The 19,048-nt window shown below is 37.1% G+C and overlaps 1 protein-coding gene across 5 annotated transcripts in view; it reads right to left on the bottom strand.

Annotated features, from left to right (window-relative positions):
• Positions 1-8,363: 8,363 nt before the first annotated feature.
• The window catches only part of cep128 (centrosomal protein 128), a 170,107-nt gene continuing 159,422 nt past the window's right edge, over positions 8,364-19,048 (bottom strand). For 4 of the 5 annotated variants that reach the window (XM_081378455.1, XM_081378457.1, XM_081378459.1 and 1 more), the window contains 2 exons: positions 10,643-10,751; positions 8,978-9,108 (listed from right to left, as the gene is read on the bottom strand). In XM_081378455.1, coding sequence (XP_081234581.1) covers positions 9,011-9,108; positions 10,643-10,751 — 207 coding nt within the window. In that variant the 3' untranslated portion in view covers positions 8,978-9,010. Of the gene's footprint in view, positions 9,109-10,642; positions 10,752-19,048 lie in introns of all 5 variants that reach the window. The other variant, XM_081378458.1, reaches the window with a different exon arrangement.

The raw sequence follows: 19,048 nt of genomic DNA, 5'->3' as shown, positions 1-19,048 counted from the left end.
ATTGGTATGCAGTGTCTTGGTCCAAGGTGCCATGTATGTCTATGAGGACATTGGTGTATCTCAAAAAACATGGCCGCCATTGGCCAATGAAGTTTGAGCACCGATTAGACAAGGTTAACGGAGGCCGATCGGAACGAAACTCGATGGGCATGTTCGACTCATGGCCCTAGAGTTCTGTAAGAATTTTGAAAGAAATCGGCCACTAGTTGGCGCTAACGAGTTTTATGGCTCTGTAATCACGTGGTGTTACACATATTGTCACAAAATGCATATCATTTGATAGATCTGCTCATGCTGAACAACTTTGCCTCTAGAACCATTGCTGTCAATCAAACCGTTCATTAAATATTCATGAATATGTTCAAAACCTACTTTTGCGAACTAGTCCCTGACTTTTCGCCCGATCGGAACCAGACCAGTCTAGGACAATTCTCTGGACTCTCTAGATCAATAATTATCAAAAAAAGTTGAACTTTTGTATTTGTATGGCTGTAATAGGGTCATTTATAAAATGGGCGTGGCAAAATACACTAAAAAGCCTATAAATCCTAAATGAAAACTCTGAACTTCACAAAAATTGGTGAGTATATGTGACATAACATCACAAACAAGCATGCAAAATTTTATGGAGATCGGACCAAAGGTGGTGCTATAACAGTTAAAAGGCTTTAAAACCATAGATTTCCTATGGTTAACTGCCTGTATTGGCTGTAAATGGTCTTTTCCATCTCTGATCATATAATTATCATATCATAATGTTCAAAACTAGTGCAATACAATTCTCTCTACTTACTAGATCAATAATTGTCAGAAAAAGTTGAACTACTTCATTTGGATACCTATAATAGGTTCACTTCAAAATGTGGACTTTACCAAGTGTCCCCGAAAGCCTATTTCTCTTTAATCAATGCTCAGACCTTCTTGAAAACAAGTCAGAACATGTAAAATATCACTCTGAACATGCATGAAAATTTTCAGACAGATCGGACAAAATTTGCCTCTATAACAGTTAAAAAGGTGAAAATGATATGAATATAATGGCATATTAAGCCAATAAGTTGTATTTTACTGCCCCCTGCTGTTTAAAATAGTCATTTTGTCATATTGTTCTATAATTTATATTTAGACTTTATAAAATCACTATTTTGACATTTACAATTACATTTAGTCAAAATCCATCTGTTAAAGTATTAGTATTGACAGTTTGATCACATCATATATTTCAAACGTCTGTATCTACAACATAATGTGTGTGTGTAGTCTTAGGTTTCTGAATAAATTCTGAATCATCTGATTAATAGCTTACAAAGACTTTGTGAAATGTTTATAGACCATTCAAATAATATTTCATATAATGACATATCCCAATAGCATTGAAAAAATAACATTTGTCTTTGTGTGTGTGTGTGTGTGTGTGTGTGTGTGTGTGTGTGTGTGTGTGTGTGTGTGTGTGTGTGTGTGTGTGTGTAAACATGCATTATGGAGTTAAAATGGAAAAACTGGTTTGATTTAATGCAGAAAAATGGTGAAAATCAAGAAGTTTAAAGTGAAAGTGAGCCAATATGTGGTCTTCTACTGCCCTCTGCTGGCCATTCTACTTATTAATGAAGTCTACTCACATATGCTTTTGCATTCATTAGATGCTAAAAATCACTTATATAACAATAAAACACTAAAAAAGTACTTATATAACAATTACTATTGTAGCACAATCATATTTTGTCAGAGTTTATCACTTCATTTGTACTGATACTTCACATAATTGCTAGCAATGTGGTAAATCATGGTAAATCACGCTAAAAACATGGTAAATCATAATAAATAATACTAGAATGTTGTGTATCAAGGTAAATCATACTAGAATCCTGGTACATCATTCTAGAACATGGTATATCATGGTACATCATGCTAGAACATGGTAAATCATGGTAAACTATGCTAGAACAGGGTAAATCATGGTAAGCCATGATAAATCATGATAAACTATGGTAAATCATGTTAGAATGTGCTATATCATGGTAAATCATGCTAGAACATGGTAAATCATGGTAAACTATGCTAGAACAGGGTAAATCATGGTAAACTGATAAATCATGATAAACTATGGTAAACCATGCTACAATCACAGTAAACAATGGTAAATCATACTAGAATGTAGTATATCATGGTAAATCATGCTAGAATATGGCAAATCAGGCTAGAATCATAGTAAATAATACTAGAATGTGGTAAATTTTTGTGGGAGGAGCCTATTTAACTAAAATGGCTATAACTCAATAAGTAAATGAGATATCTTCACCAAACTCAGTACACATGTGTATGGGTTCAATTTGAGGTCACAGTAAACATTTTTATGGAGATCGGACCATAGGTGGTGCTATAACTGTTAAAAAGCTTTAAAACCATATATATCCCATGGTAAACTGCCTGTATCTTAATAACTTTTGATGCTTTTGTGCTTAAATGCCTAAAAGGCTTTAACTGCTTGAACCCCGATAAATGCTGCTTGCAGCTTTAATTATTATTATTATTTGTAGTAGTATCCCTTTAATCCCTTAGCATTTTTCCAAATAATTGAAAAACATATGTCTGTGCAGATAACTGAAAAATGTAATGGTCTCACAGACCTTTGTTGTGGAACCTTTTTTCCCTCTTCCCGACTATCTAGCGTCTACAAATCGACACTTAATAACCTTTATACTCCAGCTCCATGCGTCTACAGTCGACAACTGGCCGAGTCTCTTACTATCTGGGTCTCGTCTACAAATCGACGTCCCCTAACGTCTACTGTCGACGTTTAGTCTAACTGAGTCTCGTCTACAAATTGACGTCCTCACTTGATATCTCCTAGTCTAACTTGTTTTCCTAAACTAACCTGCTGCGCAGCAGAAATTAACAGACAGACATCAGCAAATGTCCTCTAAATGCTTTAATAACGGCCGGGAGAGTCTTTGAGCAGTTCTCAGAGAACTCTCCCAAGAAGAATCAAGGCCGGAGGATCTCAGACAAATTCCATTGAGACTCCCACCGTAAAACACATATACAACAGTTTTTATAGAATCGGAGTATGGCATAAATGTCAGGCTGCATTACATAATTTCCCCATTATTTGATTGGTTCTTCATATGCAAACCCCTCTGTTACTAGGTAAAGCAAACTTTGATCTTAATTATGACTTCATCTGTTAATCACAAGATTCTAACAGACTGTCTAGTTTCATTTCCTGAACTATGTTATTTTTACATACATACATACACACACAGTCAAAGTTTTCCATTGGTTTTGTCATAGTACATCCTGTTCAAATTGTTAGATGTTAAAGTTATAAGGTTAGATGTTAGAAACATGGTTAGTTTAATATACAGTTTAAAATTTCCACGACACCTTACACCCAGACAATGAATTTTATTCAGAATTAGAAATGACAGAGCAAAGCTTCAATGTTATCTGCCAGTAAAGAGATTGTTCAAGGTTTTGGCTCCAATTGTACTAAACGTTTTCTCTCTTTCAAACTGGCAGTTGTTAAACCCCAAAATAGCCACTGTTGCCTCCAAGAACAATTTTGTCTGGTCTAAAAAAAAAACAAAAAAAAACTTGTAATTGCAATTATGTAATTAATTATGCATTCATTTACACACTCTGAGGCTGTTCCAAACTCATATGGCTTTTTGCTTGTGTAGAACATAAAATGGGATATTTATCAGAATATATACAGAAAGAAAGTGGATGGGAGCAGAAATAGCTGTGGTCATTATTCACTTACATCCGGAGAAAAATGGCTGCTTGTCATTCTGCTAGATAATATTTTCCCACAAAAAAATAAAAATAAAGTCATACAGGTTTGGAACGATATGAAGGTGATAGAATTGTAATTTTACTGATAAACAAATTAAATTAACTAAAATGCAGTGCTTTGTCTGTTATGACGAATATCACACTGAGCCTTGTGAAACGTACATGTCTACAACATAAATCTGCCATAAATTAGCAAATGACTTTATCCTCCTTCGCTCTATTGCTGGTAGACTGGAGACACAGTGCCGCTCTAAAAGTTGCTTGTCAAATTGCAACCTACTGCTCAGATTCAAAATCAGAATGAAAATAGTAAACCAGAGTAAACTATTCACATTGAACAATAAATCAGAGACGGAAAATACAGATTTGTTTATACAATTCCTAAAGTCTGAGATTGTATTGTGCATTTGCGTAATTTAATACAAAACAAAATGTACACAAATTAGTTTACCAGCTATGTTCAATGTCACACTCTTGTTTATTTTATTAGTGACTTATTTTCTTTATTAGTGACTTATTATTTTCGTTATTTTCTTCCCCCCAGGATTTTGAATTCCAATTTTTCAGATTGTACTGTGTTAATGCAGTAGATTGTCGTAAAAATATAGAATAAATTTGCATTTGGGCATCATCCCTTTTGCTCTCATGAAACAATAAAAAGAGTGAAAGGGATGTGGGGAAGATGGAGAAAAACATAGCAATTTAAGGACTTGCCATTGCATAGCTCTGGAACTGACAGTGATGTATTTTGTCCGGGAGGCTGGGGTTTTGCATTCTGTAGTCTGATTGGATCCAATGAAAATCCCAATGAAGCTACGAGTGTTGCAGCTGAACACTCCCCTGGCACTGAAATCAGTCCCCGTTGATTTCGTCTCAGGCGATGGAAATGTGTTATCACAGCAGGAGCCACTGTAATAATGCGTCCACCAACCAGCCTTCGTATACAGCTGCTTCCTATACAGCTTCAAGCACAGCACAGGACTCTGTTTCAATCCAGCTATTTTACATGAACAATAGTGGTGATCTTTTAAAATAGAAATAAGGATAAGGACAGTTTATTTGTTTGAGTCTTTGAGTATGCGTGTTTGTGTACGAAAGATAATCAGACTGATGCCTTCAGGATAGTTGAGAGAGCCAAAACCGACAACTGGAATGACCTAAATACATTGAGCAAATCTACAGACACAGTGAGAGGCTGTTTTATCATTCATGCTTCAGTGATTTGAATATGACTCCACTGTATGTCACTGAATCATATTTGAATGCATTTGGTTAAACTTTCTTTTTAACCAGCATCCACTCAGTGTTGTAATTCTTCCACAGAATGAGGGATGGGGACAATAAGTTAGCCCTGGCTCAATTGCAGAAATGAACTCTGACCCGTCTGATGACGCATCATTTCTTTCCACCGATCCTCAGCCCCCCGTGGGATCATCCCCTTTCCGCCATCAAAGTCGTTTGATCCGAACTGCCACTCACATCCACCAGCAAGACAGCAACCTTTCCTCCCCAGGATCCTCTTAGACTTCGAGCCCATCCTACAATACCGGCCATAGATAAATAGACAGTTTAATTTGACTAATTCAGATATTCAGTTCTCAGCATAGTTATATGACCTGTACAGCCAACCCTTCCCCTGGATCCACTTCAGGCTCCAGGCCAACTAATCAAGCGAGAAAAAATGACAAATGGGACACCCTACTGCAAGTGGCCTGAATCTGGCCCGTCAGCATTAATTTTTGCTCCTCAGTGACGGAGGAAGGAAGGATGGTGATGAAAACAGATTTCAACCCTGCATTGGCAAATGGATTTCACCTTTGCGGAAAAGGCATATGTATTTTTTGTCAAAAAACAATTGTTGTATTAAAGCAAGCTAACTTGCAACGCAACCATGAGCGACTTTATCCTGATTCCAGTGTTGCCTATCCACAGCGATCTCAGGAGTCAGAAGGTAGACATTGCTGGGTTTCACGGCCAGCGATCCATGTTCTACAGCAATGTTAAAAGCCCTGACAATATTACCGAGGCCTCATTCAGAATCGCTTGGAATATTACAAAAGCAAAGCGGCTGCTACAGAGGGAGAATTTCTCAAAAATACATTTATGGACTGTGCAGAATCGCTGTTTTCGGATTTTAAGAACAAGGACGACATCATCAGGTAAATCTCAAACCTACAGTTGTCTGATTGAACAGTGATCATGGCAGATGAGTACATTAACATTTACATTTATGCATTTGGCAGACGCTTTTATCCAAAGCGACTTACATTGCATTTCAAGGTGCACATTTGCATTCTTATCAGTTCTTGCTTTCCCTGGGAATCGAACCCATGACCTTGGCATTGCAAGCGCCAACGCTCTACTGTTTGAGCTACAGGAAGCTTTCAGATGATCTTTTTTCACAGTTGCTAAGGGGAGATATTTGTCGAGGAAATGTTGACCTTGGTCCCATTTAAGGGCCAAACCCGTGGAGAGGTCATTAACTCTGCACTGATGAGATTTTTTTCATGGACCAGGCAAAAATATACATTTAAAAAAGCTTGTTTCTGTGACTGATGGCGCCACATCAATGGTTGGAAAGGGAAATGGATTACTTGCTTTACTGAGAAAAGATCCTGAAATACCAGCCTTCTTCTCAGACCACTGCATTCTGCATCAGGAGCAACTGTGCAGCAAGCGTAAATGTGGAGAGCTCAAAATGACAATGGACACTGTGACACAAACAGTCATTTTTATTCTTGCACACACTCTGGAACACAGACAGTTCTGTACCTTAGTCGCAGAGTTTGAAAGCGCATACCCTGGCTTGGCAATGCAGAGGTCAGATGGCTTAGTGGCGGAAATGTCCTTGACACATTCATGCACAATGCAGCTTTTCTGACTGATGTTACGTGACATTTAAATGCACTCAATTGTATGCTTCAAGGGAAACAAAAGATTCTTCCGATGATGCTGAATGATGTGGCTGCATTTGAAGCGAAACCTGTTCTCGCAGCAACTTCAGGAAAGAAATTTCACAGAACCAGGCTCATTTTCACCCAGCACTCACTGTTCATATCTCAGGGAACTAAAAGACCAGTTTTGCTGACGTTAAAACCTGGACTGGCATTCAAAGAGAATCCATTTGCATGTGTCACACAGGCTCCGTCTGTCGCAGTCACATCAGAACACTTCAGTGTGGAAACAGCAGCGTTTGAGGAGCAACTCATCGAGCTGCAGCACAACAACATCCTACAGAATAGAGCATTGACACATTCTGGACCAAGTGACCAAGAGACATACCCTGCATTAGTGCAGTGTGCTGAAAAAAACTGCTTTGGATCTACGTATGTGTGTGTGAAATTGCTTTCTCTGCAATGGGAATATTAAAGTCAAAGCAACGTTCTCGTCTAACTGACAGACACTTGACAGACTGTCTTAGAGCAGATACCAGTGAGCAACAGCTAGACCTGGAATTACTGGTGAAAACAATGCAGACTCAGATTTCCTACTGGGAATAAGGACTTCTTTTTATCTTTTACCCGAGAAGTGTATTTGCTCAAAATTGTTTTTCTTTATACATTTTGAGGTTTGTTAATATTTCAATTTAAAAGTTTAAAGTTCAAGTTAAGTTCAATTTAATATTAAAAGTTTCAATTTAATATTGCAAGAAAACTGTTAATCCACTTTTTTGTTCCAGATTTGTTATATCATGTTCAGTATTACTTTAAGTAGGACAAAGCCTAGCAAGACTTATCCATTGCCAAATAGGTAATAAATTGCATTTCTGTCAGGTCCATTAAGTCAAGAACACACAGATGATAAAAATAATTTAAGAATTTTTATTGAATAGATTGCAAACAAGTTGATGTTCCTGAATTGAAATTTGGCGGTATGACTCTGTTCAGGGAGTCCTCTGACCTTTCAGGAGCACCATGAAATAGCAGAGAGTCAGAGGACAGCAGCAGCAGCATTAGGGAACGCTCACACAGTTTAGGACTGTGAGAGCTAAAATATCCCCCCTGTGAACAGAACAGGCAACATGACATAAAGCAAATGCCACGTTATGCATAAGGAGGAGCTGGGGAGGTGGCATATTGGCACATTCTGAGTCTCCAGCTTGAGAGGGAAGAGACGCTAACAGATGGATGAAGTTCGCTACTCCTGTCTCAAAAGCTTTATTACTTTACTCCTGAAAGACACCACATAAACTTATATGTTGAATTAAAACATCTAATAAGCTTTAACTTTACATCTAAATAAAACTTTAATATCTAAATAAACTTTAACTACCAGGAATCAAGTGTCCTGACATTTAGCAAATTTATAAAGCAAAGCCTAAAGTCATACAAAAGCTATAAATACAACACTTAAATCATTGTTGTATATTGTCATAATGCCCAGACCTAAAAACTTGTTAAAACACTAAGGCATTAAGGACATAACATTATGACTTTCTGTTTTTACTATTGCAGTATTTAAAATAAAAAGGAAGCAAGATATTCGTTTCTATTTCATTTTGCAAATGGTGTATCTGTGCACTCAATTTTGCATCCTGTAACAAATTATTACAAAGGAGTTTTGCAGCTGTGTGGTGGTCATGTTTTTATTTGTTTCACATTCATTCAAGTATGAGTCTCATATATTCATTGTTTCAGACTTAAAAGTAAAAAAAACATTCATTCACAACATAAAAAGGTATAAAATACAAAATATATCAGGCAAGGCACTGTAATTTAGCACAGCTTTCCTTAAATTGATGTGTAAAAACTTAGGCCTAGTAGAAAAACAAACAAACCTCACTAAAACAAACCTACTAAGTTAAGGTAAAATAACAATATTAAATATTCAAAATTAGATATTTTAAAATATAAATACAGTAGAATAATAGAAATTAGTTTTTTTTAGTTAATACCACATAGGTTTACCATGTTCTAATCATCTGATGAAAATATCTGACAATATACAGTGTTACATCAAAGTTACAGATATATAAAAACAAAGATATATAGAACCAAAGCTAAGCACTACATGACCAGTACAATTAGCTGTAACTGGACTGTCATACAGGCACTAAATAGATACTGTGTAATGACACAGTATTACTGTTTATACAGTGCACTCATGTTCTACGATGAAGTAATATGATAAACATCTGGTAGGAATCAGAGGTAGTCATGAGTTTTTATCAATAGTTTGTCATTACTGCCAAAAGTTTCCAGATGTAGAGAGAGCACTACATGCTTGTGTGTTCAGAGTTTGCTCCGTTTATTGTAGAAAAGTCTTGGGTCAGACTGGATTCCATATCTGGACTGGCAAGAGGTTTCCGTGGTGCTTTAAACAGACAAGAGAACTGGATGTAAGTGCAGAGATGGGTATAGATATGGTTTATATATTTATATACAATTTATATACACATATGTTTATATACATTAGTACCCAGAACACATCCATATTCTGAAAAGACCACATCCATCATCCAGGCATATTGAGCCTTTCTAAAAGGTTTTTACTCTGAATAGTTCAATAACACTGCAAACCATAATAATATTACAAGACTTCCATCCAGCATATATCATATTTTAGGTCATTTTGCCAGGCAACACCCAACCATCTGATTATTTGCTTATACTGAAAATGAGCAACAATCAATTTTTTTATAGCTAGAGAGGAAATAAAAGAGATGGCCTCTTTCCACCAAACCAACTTGCACTTCCATTGACTTAAGAGTTGAATAAACCTGCCACCACATCACAGTCTTCCTTGTCAACCTAGCCACTGTACAATAAGCACCCAGGATTGTTTTTGCACTCCATTTTTCTGAGTCGAGTCATTGTGGTGCGAGGCTTTTCCCTTTAACTTTCTTCAAACCAGCAGCCCAAGACGGGTTGCCCACTGAAGCTAAGCAGGGTTGAGCCTGGTTAGTACCTGGATGGGAGACCTTCTGGGAAAACCAGGAAGAGTTGTTAGTGAGGCCAGCAGGGGGCGCTCACCCTGTGGTCTGTGTGGGTCCTTAACGCCCCAGTAAAGTGACGGGGACACTATACTGTCAAAGAGCACCGTCCTTTAAATGAGACGTTAAACCGAGGCCCTGACTCTCTGTGGTCATTAAAAATCCCAGGTTGTTCTTCGGAAAAAGAGTAGGGGTGTAACCCCGGCATCCAAGCCAAATTTGCCCATTGGCCTCTGTCCATCATCATGGCCTCCTAATCATCCCCATATATACTGATTGGCTTCATCGCCGTCTCCTCCCTACCAGTAAGCTGGTGTGTGTTCTGGCGCTATATGGCTGCCGTTGCATCCAGGTGGTGCTGCACATTGGTGGTGGTTGAGATTCCCCACTTCCATATGTAAAGTTTTGTGAGAATCATCTTAAATGTTTTACCAAGATCTGGTTTAAATTTTATCTTAATTTTAAATGTATTTCTCAAATCCTAGTCGCAATTTTTTTTTCTTTGATGTATTTCAAACAGAAGAAATGCAAGTCACTTTTCAGACTATGTGAGCTTCTCTTAAACTGTTCCTGTACATAATTCTGACTCTGACAAAAAAATTATAGACATGTTTAGCTTGTATGGTTGCAGGTTAAGGTGTTAAATTATGTTTGTTTAATGCCATCTTTTACGAGCACTATTAAAGCCAGCATCTGCAGTACTGTAGCAATCAATACCACTCTTAAACAGATTTATTTTTCTTTTCTTCTTTGAACAAAATAAAAAATTATAGCAATTTGACATCATATTTAAAAGCCATCATTTAGGCCTAAACAGCAAATGATAATTTTTGTCTATCATTTATTAGCAACAATCACAGAACATGATAAATTTGACAACCTTTAACTGCAGGTGTCCCGTACACGTGTACTCACAGGTATGGGTAGACAGAGAGGAACTGGTTAGGAAATTGTTCTGACTGAGCAGAGATGATGTCAGACCAGTGAGCTGGAGACTCCGACAGGCGGCATCCAACTTCTCACCCTACAGATAACAGCAAGAGATTGAAGAGTCTAAGATTTAAGATCCAATCTTACACAGTAAGAAAAGTGACCTGGACTGTTCGTCTAATTTTGTTGTTGCTGAGCGAAACCAATTTCTAATGAGTAAACCATTGTTTATAGAGAAAATATATAAAAGTTAATAACCATATTTTATTTTGTCCTTTAATGACAAAGCTCCATGAACAGGCATAGTAAATAAAGGTAACTTGACTATTGTCACAATATTTGACAACAGTCACGTCACTTTTATCTACAGTGCTATGCATAAGTTTAGACACCCATGCTAAAGTTGACTAAAAAGAGGAATAAAAAATCATCTTTTAGAAATTGAACTTAATGCCTTAATTAAAAAAATTAGGAAAAATCCAACCTTTAAGGACACTAATTTTCTTTGTGAATGAATAATGTATCATAAATAAATAGCCTTCACCATACCTAGAGTTTGGCATGGAATACTTTCCATAAGATCATCTCTCAATGCAAATCAAACCAGCTATTAGGCTAACTGAAATACTGTATAACCATGCCAATCTCTAGGTATGGTGAAAGCTATGTGATGATGTGGGGCTATTTTAATTCCAAAGGCCAAGGGAACTTTATCAGGATGCATAGTATCCTGGATCCATGAAGTAACTGGCCTATAAAAATAAAAATCTGCCTGCCTCTATGGGAATTTAACATAGGGGTGTCCAGACTTATGCACCCTGTATTTTAAGGAAGAACATTTATTTATTTACGATACATTATTCATTCACAAAGAAAATTGGTATCCTTAAAGGTTGGATTTTTCCTATTTTTTTTTTAATTAAGGCATTAAGTTCAATTTCCAAAAGATGATTTTTTATTCCTCTTTTTAGTCAACTTTAGCATGGGTGTCTAAACTTATGCATAGCACTGTAAATAGCGCTTTATACAATACAGATTGATTCAAAGCTTTACAGTGATGAACAGGAAACCGGTGATCAATTGTGCAAACAGAATTCAATTCTGCTGTAAAGCAGCTCTAAAAAGACAATAGCTGAAGTCAGTTTAGTGTTTATTCAGTTCAGTTCAATAACTGTAAAGTTCATCAATTATTGATGAAATAATTCATAATTGGCTCTGCAGAAAACAGTGATGTCATCATCCAGCTAAGATTCAGTTCTCATTCGACAGTGTCAATGCATTCACTCAATAATATTGCTAAATATTAAAGTTATAGCTCACAAAAAATTTGATTCTATCATTAATTACTCATGTTGTTCCAAACCTGTAAGACTTTCGGACATCTTCGGAACACAAATGAAGATCTTTTTGATGAAATTTGAGAGCTTTCTGTACTCTATGTAACTGACACTTTATGTTCAAACTTTTTTTATTAAACCAAATAATATTACAACACAATGGATTACAAACTATTGACACTTTTTTTCACGATTTTTTTTTTACATTAAAACTAAACCAAAGAAAATACACATCAACTATGTAACTGACACTTTGACGCTTCAAAAAGAGATCGTAAACCTAATCCATATGAATTGAGCGGTTTAGTCAAAATTTTCTGAAGAGACACGATCGCAACAGATTGAATTTAGGCTTTTATTCACATATAAACATTCATCAACACATCAGTTCTGGTAAACGGAAGCTCAAGCATGTTCGCTTGACGTGCAAGAACCAATGAGGTTCATTCTCGTGTTACACAGCACATTTGAGCTTCTGCAAGAATCAATGAGGTTCATTCTCGTGTTACGCAGCACATTTGAGCTTCAGCAAGAACCAATGAGATTCATTCTCGTGTTACGCAGCACGTTTGAGCTTCTGCAAGAACCAATGAGGTTCATTCTCGTATTACGCAGTACATTTGAGCTTCTGCAAGAACCAATGAGGTTCATTCTCATGTTACGCAGCACGTTTGAGCTTCAGCAAGAACCAATGGCAAGGCAAGGCAAGTTTATTTATATAGCACATTTCATACACAATGGCAATTCAAAGTGCTTTACATAGAATAAATTAAAATAATAAAAGGAAATAAGAATAATTAAAACAGTTTAGAAAAATAAAATAAAATACAGTACAGTACAAACAGTTGGACGAACAGTGGCACAGTGCTCATTCATTAAATACACAGCTAAACAGAAGTGTTTTAAGTCTGGATTTGAAAGTGACTACTGTAGGAGCACATCTGATTTCTTCTGGAAGCTGGTTCCGGACTCACCATGCTTAGAGTGAACCCTTTGTATTTCTAGCTGATATGATGCTAATGATCTGAGTGATCTGTTGGGTTTATATTCAGTGAGCATATCTGCAATGTATTGAGGTCCTAGGCCATTGAATGATTTATATACCAGTAATAATACTTTAAAATCAATCCTAAATCTAACTGGAAGCCAGTGTAGAGACCTGAGGACTGGTGTGATATGTTCATATTTTCTGGTTCTGCTCAGAATCCTGGCGGTATATGGAATTACTTTTGTGCCAATAATAATGAACATAACTTTTCAAGAAACTAATGAAAATATAAATTGAAACTGAACAAAATTTAAATTTTACTGATACAATTTTTTTGACTAATCGCGTTGTTTGTGTTTGGAGCTCCGTCGAAATTGATTCATAATCCTTGATTTTCTTCTTTCTCATTTATTTATAAGCGAAAATGTTCTATTTTTACAGCGCGTTAACATATCTCCGATACTATTCTTTATAAAAAACAATCAGATTGCTTTGATATCGCTACTTATATCCAACTTTCCGAACTTCCGCTACTAGCCTTAGCCCGCTAGCATTGCACGCGTGGTCTCGCCTATCGATCGTCTTATTTACACCCGTATCACTGAAAGCTATAATTCGCCATTATAGCACATCTGCTATAATGGCGAATATATCGGATGTGTGTCTAACGTTACCTTTGAGTGCAGGTGAGGACACGTTCAAGCTGCATTCGGTGCAGTTAGAGCTTGAGTCCGTGGAGAAGCAGATCCGAGAACTACTAGAGAGGCAAGTCGAGCTGCGAGATCGGCGATCAGCACTTGAAACATCACACGGCGATGCTCACAAGTCAGTGGTTAGTAATTTTTTGACTCTGACCTCGTCTACTCCTTGTGTTTCTCTGCACAGGACCCGAGCACCCAGGACGCGATCATCCCTGGTTTCATTCACTCCGGCACCAACACAACACCATGGACCCTGGGTGATTCCACAGCGGAAGACGCTAGCCAGGACCAGAGCAAGGACCTCTCCGCCCCTCCCGGTCTTCGAGATCTCCACCCGGAACCGCTTCTCCCCTCTACGCGAGACGGAACGCGTCTCCCCTCTACGCGAGCATATCCACGCTACCTCAGGTAAAGGTAAGGTGCACACTCACTGCTTTCCTGTTGCTCGTGTTCTCGATGTAGCTGCGCAGGTTCCCGAGATCCTAAATGGTGACGAGCGCGTCTGAGCTGTCGTGCTACACACGGGAACGAACAGGCTGCGGCAGACGGAGGTTCTGAAGAAGGACTACAGGAGCCTGATCGAGACGGTACGCAGCACATCGCCTGAAACAACGATCATCGTGTCTGGACCGCTTTCCACGTACCGACTAGGACATGAAAGGTTCAGTAGATTATTTGCTCTAAATGAATGGCTAATGTCATGGTGTAATGAACAGAAACTGCTCTTTGTAAATAATTGGAATCTGTTCTGGGAGCGACCTAGGCTCTTCCGTGCTGATGGCCTTCACCCCAGCAGAATCGGAGCGGCTCTTCTGTCCGACAACATCTCCAAGACGTTACACACCATATGACTAGTAAGTCAAAGTCCAAATCACAGTCTTGGCTGTCCCAACTTAATTGATATGAGTACCAATGTAGAAAATTATATAGAAACTGTGTCTATTCCTCGTTTAGTGAGGTCAAATATTAAATCTACTGTAGGATCTAGGAAAAATCAATATTAGTGAACAAAAACAATTTCTAAAGCTAGGTCTTCTAAATATTAGATCGCTCACACCTAAGGTGGTTATTGTAAATGAAATGGTCACAGATAATAGTTTCGATGTACTTTGCCTTACTGAAACCTGGCTTTAACCAAATTATTATTTTGGTCTTAATGAGTCTACTCCACCAGGATACTGTTATAAGCATGAGCCCCGTCTGATTGGTCATGGCGGCGGTGTTGCAACAATCTATAGAGATATTCTTAATGTTACTCAGAAAACAGGTCACAGGTTTAATTCGTTTGAAGTACTTGTGCTAAATATTACACTCTTAGATGTAAGAAAGAAATCCCTATTATCTCTAGCCTTGGCTACTGTATATAGACCTCCAGGGCCCTATGCTGATTTTCTAAAAGAGTTTGCAGACTTTCTCTCAGATCTATTGGTCAATGTCGATAAAGCATTAATTGTTGGAGATTTTAACACAAATGATGCGTTAGGGGCTGCGTTTACAGATTTATTAAACTCCTTTGGGGTCAAGCAAAACGTCACTGGTCAGTGGGACATCGTCTTAATCATACACTAGATTTAATTCTATCACATGGAACCAATCCAACCGATATAGATATTATACCGCAAAGTGATGATGTCACTGATCATTACATGGTAACTTGCATACTACGTATTGCTGAAATTTGTCATGTTGCGCCACGTTATCGAACAGGCAGAACAATCCTTCCAACCACTATAGATAGATTCTCAAATAGCTTACCTGATCTATCTGTGCTGCTCAGTGAACCCAAACAAACGAACTAGAGGAAATGACTAGCACTATGAGCACCATTTTTTCTAGTACATTAAATATTGTTGCACCAATTAGATTAAAAAAGGTTAGAGAGAAAACTAAAGCACCATGGTACAACAGTGCTAAGCATGTTATCAAGAGAGAAACTCGTAATTTAGAGCGTAAATGGAAACAAACTAATTAAGAGGTCTTTAGCTTTACAACTATAGGACAGGAAGAGCTAAATAAACTTATCATTGCATCGAAACCAACAACATGCTTATTAGATCCAATACCCACTAAACTACTGAAAGAAGTGTTACCTGTAGTGGAAGAGCCTCTTCTCAATATTATTAACTCGTCTTTATCGAGTTATGGGCCATGTTCCAAGAATATTCAAGTTGGCAGTTATAAAACCTCTCATTAAGAAACCACAATTAGATCATAATAACCTAGCAAATTACAGACAAATCTTCCATTTATATCTAAAATACTAGAAAAAGTTGTCCGCTCAATTGTGCTCTTTCTTGCAAGAAAATGATATCTATGAAAAATTTCAGTCAGGATTCAGGCCGCATCATAGCACAGAAACTGCGCTCATCAAAATTACAAATGATTTACTTCTAGCTTCTGACCAAGGCTGCATTATTGGTTGCAGACTGGCTATACAGCCATCTACTGGTTACTCAACAGTATTACAGATGATAAATGCTGCATGACTCCGAGGTAAATATTTAGTACTGTAAAATCCCTTAAAACATTTATATAATTTGTTTGGAATAAATATTTTAAGTCTGCAACTTGTTACTGTATGTGGGAGTTCAAAGCAGTTTGTATTGTTAGATTATAATACATTTCCTCTCTCATTTTCCAGGGAGTGGAGCAACTTTTCCATAAACAAAATTCTGATGCTGACACAGAGGGTGGAGTGATAGTACCAGAGTTCCACTGTCCCTATCAGACAATAATCTTACTTTGTTCAGACACATCACCTTTGAATGACTGGGATCTTGATCTTCAGACACCTGATTTATTTCATTTTAATATAAACTAGCAAATATTTTAATTTCCTCTAGATTAAAACAAACACAGTTCACAAGTACACAAGAGGTTGCACTTTATTTTTATTAGTCTATGCTGATCTTGGATAAGCATACCAACAGCATATGAATGTTAAGGGGATAGTTCACCCAAAAATAAAATTCTCACTTATTTTACTCACCCTCATGCTGTCCCAGATGTATTTTACTTTCTTTCTTAAGATAAACACAAATTAAGATTGTAAGGAAAGTAATCCATCTCTGCGAGTCCTAAAAACCACACAGGTTTTCCATGTGTGGACGGAAATCCATGCGACCTCAGTGGATGAATCAATGCCTTCTGAAGTGAAAAAAAAAGGCTAGATAAAAGATATACTAATAATGTAAACTGTTTTAACTATTAAAAATCACTTCCGACCAACTGTCTTACATACATGGGTTACAATCCATTTGTATTATATGGACCCACAGAGATGGATTTTTTCCTTAAAAATCTTTGTCTATGTTTATGTAAAGAAGAAAGTCATATACATCTGGGATGGCATGAAGGTGAGTAAAACATGACAGAATTCTATTTTTTTTGGGTGGACTATCCTTGTACTGCTTGTATCCATTAACTGCTTTGTTAATTGTACTGCAACAGGAACTGTTCAAAGAATCATTGCCACATTTAAAATGTATATGAATTTTTTAAATGTAGGCCTATTCTGTATTTGTAATTGTGCATTTTGTATAGTAATGTATATCATGAGAATACTGTGCATTGCATGTATATTATGCAGTTAATGTTTTGTGGATTCTGGTCTTTCCTGTCACAACATAATTGCATCCAAGACTTTCACTCTGATACTTGTGTATATGCTTTAGTGACAATAAAGAATGTACATTTATTTGAATTCATATTTTCAATTACATTCATTTAACTGGTTGTATAAGTTACAACTGAAACGGTTGGTGATTGTTAAAATATATTTACAATTTTAAATGTTAGAAGATAGTATTAATTAAATGAAATAACTAAAAACAATTAGGCTATCAATTTAAAAAAATTGCAACAAGAACATTCTTTGTGTGACATATGTAATGAAATCCCCTTAGAGGTATGTATCATCTGACAGCAGGCCACGATTGTAATTTTCATATTGTTTGAATTCCTCTTATTTAAGTGAGCATTAATTTTGATGGTGCAAATGTATATCATGCTAACAATGAGTAGTGTGATGGCCATGGTTGCCAACCTTGATTAGGCAACCATGACACTGCTACTGGTTGAAGTGAAACTTTCTTGACGGCTGAATATATCACACACGTTTGCTAGTATTCTCTTTAAATTGTAACAGCTCAACCTAATCAGAGCCTAACATGCAAAAGAATCATCAGGAATAAACAAATATTCTCCGAAAACATTGGACACTATACAATATTTTAAGTAGTATATACAGTACTTTAAAGGGCACCTATTATGCCCCTTTTCACAAGATGTAAAATAAGTCTCTGATGTACCCAGAGTGTGTATGTTAAGTTTTAGCTCAAAATACCCCACAGATAATTTGTCATTTTTTTTTTAAATTGTCATTTTTTGGGGGCTGAGAAAAACGCACCATTTTAGTGTATCTCCTTTAAAAGTTAATGAGATGCGGTTCCACGCACAGGGGGCGGAGCCTAACCAGCTCACACTCAGAGCCAGGACAATCTCATCTCACAGAAAGATGATAATATCAAAACAGAAACTCACAGTAACGGTGTTCGAGTCGGACAATAATGCCCACAGAGCTAGAGAATATATGCTGAATAGAGACAGAACAGGTATGTTTATTTTAATTACGTTTATAACTTATATGCCATTTGCTCCACTATTAATACAAGCCTGCTGTAGTAACTTAGACCCGTCTGAATGATGACCAAAATATACTGATGAGTTCAATTAAGTTTATTGTACATCACACAAAAGATGAAGTGTTAGTTTTACTCCAGAAAATCACTGTAAGAATAAACACAGTATAACAAGTGCACATTAAGTCATATCCATAAACTCTCTCTCTCTCTCTCTTATCCATAAACTCTCCTTTCATTATCATGGAACATAACGTTACACAGCGAAGTACACAAAACACTCGTTACAACAGTAAACAAATATATACACACCTTTTCAGTGGGTGCTTAATAAACTGGTAAACTTTATATCTGTAAAATGGCAGGATGAGCTGTCATAAAGTGCACGCTCTCACTTTTATTTCTGCCGTGATCAGTAACGTTAGTCCTGTCACTCCGGAGACTGAGCTGGATCACAAACAGTACTGATCAATCCTCGAGTAACAAGGGGAGTAAATGAAGACTGCTATGTTTATTCTAACATCCAAAAAACAAAACACCTCAATCGCTTTAGGAGACATTCTACAGCTGCTCCAGCGTCGAAACAATGGCGGACTGTGTCCAGCTCACTCAGGGCGGGTCTATGCTCAAACTGAAGTGTCAATCAACAGTCGTTGGCGGGGCTTGTGCAATTCTACATAGAGATGCGCGGTTGGCGGTTACAGCCGCGGACTCCGTGGATAAAC

The sequence above is a fragment of the Scardinius erythrophthalmus genome (assembly GCF_964197995.2).
Source record: "Scardinius erythrophthalmus genome assembly, chromosome: 11".
NCBI lineage: Eukaryota > Metazoa > Chordata > Actinopteri > Cypriniformes > Leuciscidae > Scardinius > Scardinius erythrophthalmus.
This window is presented reverse-complemented; position numbering and strand designations above follow the sequence as displayed.